The 6,137-nt window shown below is 63.2% G+C and overlaps 1 protein-coding gene across 4 annotated transcripts; it reads left to right on the plus strand.

Moving 5' to 3' along the window:
- Positions 1-56: 56 nt before the first annotated feature.
- CLTB (clathrin light chain B) lies at positions 57-3,135 on the plus strand. Of its 4 annotated transcripts, none has more exons than XM_025194289.1 (4): positions 57-322; positions 625-736; positions 1,236-1,311; positions 1,547-3,135. In XM_025194289.1, the coding sequence occupies exons 1-4, from the start codon at positions 136-138 to the stop codon at positions 2,258-2,260; spliced, it is 1,089 nt and encodes a 362-aa protein (XP_025050074.1). In that variant the 5' UTR covers positions 57-135; the 3' UTR covers positions 2,261-3,135. The 4 variants fall into 4 exon arrangements, with proteins under 4 accessions (XP_025050074.1, XP_025050076.1, XP_025050073.1 ...); XM_025194288.1 differs by lacking the exon at positions 57-322 and adding an exon at positions 335-522; XM_025194291.1 differs by lacking the exon at positions 1,236-1,311 and having other exon boundaries at positions 73-322; positions 1,547-1,865.
- The last annotated feature ends 3,002 nt before the right edge of the window (positions 3,136-6,137 follow it).

Consider the following 6,137-nt stretch of genomic DNA (forward strand, 5'->3'; position numbering starts at 1 on the left):
CTCGCGGGCACCTGGGTTGTGTGGGCTGCTGCGGGGTGGGGGGGGCACAGGCGAGCAGCCCCCTGCTTGTGGTGCTGGGGGAGGGGGAGCGAGACCCGTGGGCAGAGCCCGCTGCGGTGGGGGGCATCGGGCAGGATGGGGCCCTCCCGCTGCCCCTGGGGGGGCTGTGCTCACTCAGCAGGGCAGGGGGGCTGTGTCCCGCAGGAGTCCAATGGCCCCACGGATGCCTACGCCGCCATCGCCAAGGCGGACCGGCTGACCCAGGAGCCCGAGAGCCTCCGCAAGTGGAGGGAGGAGCAAAAGCAGCGGCTGCAGGAGCTGGGTGAGCAAGCAGGATGGGGCCCTCCCGCTGCCCCTGGGGGGGCTGTGCTCACTCAGCAGGGCAGGGGGGCTGTGTCCCGCAGGAGTCCAATGGCCCCACGGATGCCTACGCCGCCATCGCCAAGGCGGACCGGCTGACCCAGGAGCCCGAGAGCCTCCGCAAGTGGAGGGAGGAGCAAAAGCAGCGGCTGCAGGAGCTGGGTGAGCAAAGGGAAGGGGGGTGCGGGAGCCAGCCTGCGCCCCCACCCCCCCCTGGGGCGCAGCCGCCCGCGCCGCCGTGACCGTCTTCTGCCCCGGCCACAGACGCTGCCTCCAAGGTGCTGGAGCAGGAGTGGCGCGAGAGGGCCAAGAAGGAGCTGGAGGAGTGGAACCTGCGGCAGATTGAGCAGATGGAGAAGAACCGGGTTAACAACAGGTGTGGCCGGGGCCGGGGGGGAGGTGGGGACCCCCAGGAGCGCTCCAAGCTGCCGGCAGCAGTGGCACAGGGTCCCCTGGCCCTTCCTGGAGCCGGGAGGAGCTGTGCCTAGAAATAGGGGCTGACCCCACCTCCCTCCCCATGCAAGGCCTCGTCCTGGGGGCCCGGGTCCTGCATCAGCCCGACCCCACTGCCTGCCACGCAGGGGCCAGGCGTAGCCGGGGTCTCTGCCTGGTGGAGCGGGGCGTGCTCCTGCCGGCGGTGCGCGGGCACTAACACCTGCCCTCTCTGTCTGTCTAACCCGCCTGCCTGTCGCTCTGCTACTTCTCTGTCTGCTGCTCCTGGGCTAGGATTGCTGACAAAGCCTTTTACCAGCAGCCGGACGCCGATGTGATCGGCTATGTGTACGTGCCCCTCTCTCTCGCTCTCTCCCTCTCTGTTTCTGTTTCTCTGTCCTTCCGGCTGGGGATTTCCCTCTGCCTGGTGTGGGGGTCTGCAGGGCTGTTGGGGTCTGGTGGGGGTGTCCATCCAGCACCTCCCACAGTGAAGTCCCCAGAAGCGAGTGGAGCTGCAAGGTGTGGAGGAAGGGGGTGAAGTGGCGGCTGCATGGGGGCTGCATTAAGAGCCCACCCCCCTGGTGGGGGGGGTCTCTGGGGTGGCAGAGGAGCCCTGGGCTTGTGCACCTGCCAGGAGCCTGTTCTTAACCAGACTGCAGAGCCCCTGTGCCCGAGGGATGGGGAATGGGGGGCATGGGGAAACGGGGGCATTGCGGGCAGTGGGCAGACAGTGGCTGACCCCCTATCCCCGCAGGGCCTCGGAGGAAGCCTTCCTGAAGGAGTCGAGGGAGGAGGACCCGGGCACGGAGTGGGAGAAGGTGGCGCAGCTCTGCGACTTCAACCCCAAGAGCAGCAAGCAGAACAAGGACGTCTCCCGCATGCGCTCGGTGCTCATCTCCCTCAAACAGACGCCCCTGGCGCGCTAGCCCAGCCGGAGCGCCGCAGGGGCCGGCACAGGGGCACGGCCCCCCACCAGCTTGCCTGGATGCGCGCAGCATGTGGGGCCCGTGGTGGCCAGCAGGGGTGCAGCCCCTGCCGTGAGCACCTCCTGCGGGCGGGTGGCTGTCGCTGTCCCCCTGGTTTTCCTTTGCTTAAAGGGTGCGTTGGTCTTTTTACACTTATTTATTACCGTGGTGGTTCCCTCGGTGGCGGGTGGGGTGGCTGGGCTGGGGCTCCTCCCTGCCAGGCCCCTGTTGCAGGTACCCCCTCCCCAGCCGGTGCCTGGGCCCAGGCTGGCTGTGATGTTGGAGGTAGGAGTGTGACATCACCGTCTGTTTGCGGCTCAGCTCATGAGGAATTGGGATGTGCAGGGCTGGGGCAGGGGCAGGGGCTTGGGTGGGCAGGAGGGCCTGGCCTGGGGTGGTGTGTGGGGGCTGGAGATGCTGAGCAGGGCAAGGGAGGAGCCTCCCCCAGGGACCCTGTCCTCTGGGTCCCACTAGGAGCTTCCTGCCCCCTGGCTCCAGCCTGAATGGAGCTGCCTCGATGACTGCTGCTGTGAGGGGATGCTGAGCTTGGGTGGCTGACTCTCCTCCTCCCAGCAAGGCTTTGGCCCCCTGCCCAAGCTCCTCGCTGGTAGCAGGGGCAGGTGCTGGCTCTGTGCTGGGTAGGTCTGACCTAGCCCCTTCTGGCTCAGCCCCCAGCCCTGGGATCCCAGCCTGTGCTGAGGCCTGGTCCAGGAGCCTGAGATCTGCTCCCTGCTGGGCTGCGTAGACACCATATCACCTCTTGGGCATGTGCTCAGCCACCTGTCTGCAAGGGCCTGGTGGGTGGGGAGGGCTGGGTACAGCTGGCCGGGAACTCGGGGCAAAGTCCACAGCATGTGGCCTGAGCCTTGCCTTAGGAGACCCTCTCCAGCCCCACCCAGGCTGGCTCTGCAGGGCGTTGGCTCTGGGGTGCAGGAGGCTGCTGGCTGGGTGTGGAGCTGCCCAGCAGGGCAGGACAGGAGTGTGCTGCTTTGCACAGCTGGGGCTGAGCTGGTGCGGGGAGGAGGGGATGGCAGCCCACAGACCCAGGCAGCTCTGCCTGCCCCTTTGCTGCTCCAGGGGCCAGAGAGTGGGGCCTACCTCACTCTTGCAGCTGCTGGCAGAGCCCCCTTCACTCTGCCCTAGGAAGCCTGTTCTGGGAAGCCCCAGGGAGGCTGTTGCTTGCGCCCCGCAGAGAGAAGCCCCCAGGCTTCCCCAGCCGGCCCTGACTGCTGCTGTCACCTGGGAGAGAAGGGTCTGTCCTGGGACACCTGGCTCTGGGGAGGGCTGCGCCTGTGGCTGTTCTGTGTGTCCCCAGCTTTGGTATCTGTGACCTTATCCAAGCCACTTGTTACAAATAAACTGACAACTCCAAACCCAGGAGGTGCTGCCCTTTCCTTCCTCACTCGTTCCTCGTTCAGGCTGGAGGGGCAACTCGGAAGCAGCTGCTGTGCTGGGAGCCCACAGGCTTGCTGGCAAGGGGAGGCCAGGAGCCGGGTAAAGGAAAGGGTGGGAATGGGGCAGGGGGGCTGGTTTCATAGTTGGTCGGGTTGGAAGGGACCTGAGCAGATCATCAAGTCCAACCCCCTGCCATGGGCAAAAAAGGATGCTGGGGTCAAATGACCCTGGCAAGGTGACTTGTGCCCTCCTTTAAAACCCCCCGAGGGTGGGAGCCAGCACCACTTCCCTTGGAAGTTGGTTCCAGATCCTAGCCGCCCTGACTGTGAAGTAGCATCTCCTGATGTCTTGCCTGAACCTACCCTCTATCAACTTATGGCCGTTATTCCTTGTTACTCCTGGTAGTGCTCAGGGGAGCAGGGACTCTCCCGTTGCCTGCTGGTCTGCCTTTGTCTATTTATAGATGGCCACCAGATCCCCTCTCAGCCTTCTCTTGTGGAGGCTGAACAGGTTCAGGTCCTGTCACCTCTCCTTGTAGGGCCTGCCCTGCTGCCCCCTGATCATGTGGGTGGCCTCCTCTGGACCCTCTCCATGCTGTCCACATCCCTCCTGAAGTGCGGTGCCCAGAACTGGACGCAGTACTCCAACTGCGGCTTGACCAGTGTCGCATAGAGGGGGAGGATCGCATTGGATCTGCTCGTGATGCGTCTGGATGCCAACAAGGCCTTCCTGACCGCGTCCCCACGCCGTCAGCCCATGTTCATCTTGGAGTCAATAATGATTCCAAGATCCCTTTCTGCCTCTGCACTGACAAGAAGGGAGGTCCCCAGCCTGTAGGTCTGCTGCTGGTTCTTCCTCCCCAGGTGCAGCACCCTGCACTTGTCAGTATTGAATCCCATCCTGTTCTCATCCGCCCACCCCTGTAACCTGTCTAGGTCCGATTGCAGCCTGTCCCTCCCTTCTAGTGTGCCCACTTCTCCCTGCATCTTAGTGTCATCTGCGAATTTGAACAAGGTGCTTTTCAGCCCCTCGTCCAAGTCGCTGATGAAGATGTTGAACAGTGTGGGTCCGAGGACCGAGCCCTGGGGGACCCCACTGCCCACAGCCCTCCAGGTTGAAAATGACCCATCCACCACCACCCTCTGGGTGCGGCCCTCCAGCCAGGTAGTGACCCATCTGACTGTGTAGGCATCAACGCCACAGTCACCTAGTTTATTAATGAGAATGGGATGAGAGACAATGTCGAAGGCCTTCCTGAAGTCCAGAAAGACTACGTCCATCGCAACACCTGCGTCTAAGGCTTTTGTGACCTGGTCGTAGAAGGCCACCAGGTTGGTCTGACAGGACCTGCCTCAAATGAACCCATCTCCCCTGCTTGCCCCTTGCAGATGTGCACCCAGATCATTTTCTTAAAGAGCTTCCCCAGGACTGAGGTTAAGACTAACAGGCCTATAGTTTCCTGGGTCCTCTCATGGGGTTTGGGGCACGCTGTCCCTCTGGCAGAGTGGCTCAGAGCCTGGCTGGGCTGGACAGGAGCAGTGGCCCCTTGCCTGGAAGGGTGTCTGTGGTGCAGCTGCCTGGCGCAGTCTGACCCTGGAAGTGGGGGGAGTGACGAAGCCGAAATACGAATGTCTTCCCAGAAGCGTTTATTATATGTTGCTTCTTCCTGGCTGAACCCGGATGCTCCTGCCCCTGGGGCCCAGCCGCCCTTCCCCAGACACAAAGGACACCGGTTCTGCGCAGCACCAAGACTCCAGGGGAAACTTCCCACCGACCGGCAGGTTTCAGGGCTACGCAGAGGTGCTGCCCCAGGCAGGACCGGGCCCACCTGGCTGGCAGCATCACTACCCTTTGCTTTGCCCCTTTGCCCACCAGCACATCGCACTCCACTGCACACGCGCACTCCCCTCCCAGCGGGTCTGGCAGAAGAAGAGATTAATCGTAGCTCCTGGAGCTCTGACAGCGCTGGCTAGAGAAGGGTCCTCAGTAAGAGACTCCTTCTCTGTTCTGGGACTCCTCCACTCAACAGCAAGCCTGGTCTAATGCATCTGCGTAGACTTTATCACCTGGGGCGTCTGCAGATGCAGGCAGGGCTGTTCCCTCTGGGATCTGAATTTGCAGAACAGTGTGGTCTAGTTCTTGAACCATGGGGAGAAGTTTTATGCAGTGAAAATCCTGCTAGAAACTGGCAAAACAACCTTTAGGGACCCCACAGCAAGTGAGCCCCAGCTCGGGAGATGTCCCATCCGCACTAAGGGGGAACCGCATTGGCCGCGTCCCATCTGCACTGCTAGACCATGGTGGGAGCAGGCCCCTGTCCTCATCCTCCATCCTACTTAAGGCCCTTTTGCAGTTTCCCTCCTGCTCTGCAGCATTGGGGCCAGACGCTCGCTGCCACCTGCACTGCACTAGCCCCAAGCCCAAGTGGGAAGGGGGGGCACCTAACAGATCAAACAGCCCACCACGGGACGCAATCGCTCGCTGGACAGGATCTAACCAGCCAGGAGGGCTGTCCCCTCCCGGCCAAAGGGTTTTGCTCCAATGTCCTTCTAACCCTCCACGTATGCCGTGATCCTGCACGGGTTCCCACGCGGCCTGCTGCCCACCAGCGATGCCAGCCCGCTTTAATAAGGGCAGGCGGGAAGGCTGTCCGGAGACACTGCCACCCCGGAAAGGCTGAGCGCCGCTGGCGGCAAGAAAGCTCACGGCTCAGGGTTGGGGTTGAATCACGGAGGTGTATTGGCTGCAGCCGGGGCGGTCCCGGTGCCCACGGCTTGGCCTCCTCTCCCGGGTTTCAGAGCCGTGACCACCACCCCCACCACGAGGGCGGCGATGGTGAAGCCCTGCGCCAGGATCCGGGCCCGCATCATCATCTGCGACTGCTGCCTGTCGCCCTTCTTGAAGCAGACGAGGCCGTAGGTCAGAGCCCCCACGGTGCCCAGGCAGCCTGCGGGGACGCGGGAAGCGGGTGGGCAGGAGGCCGGA

The sequence above is a fragment of the Alligator sinensis genome, unplaced genomic scaffold, assembly GCF_000455745.1.
Source record: "Alligator sinensis unplaced genomic scaffold, ASM45574v1 scaffold1170_2, whole genome shotgun sequence".
Taxonomy (NCBI): domain Eukaryota; kingdom Metazoa; phylum Chordata; order Crocodylia; family Alligatoridae; genus Alligator; species Alligator sinensis.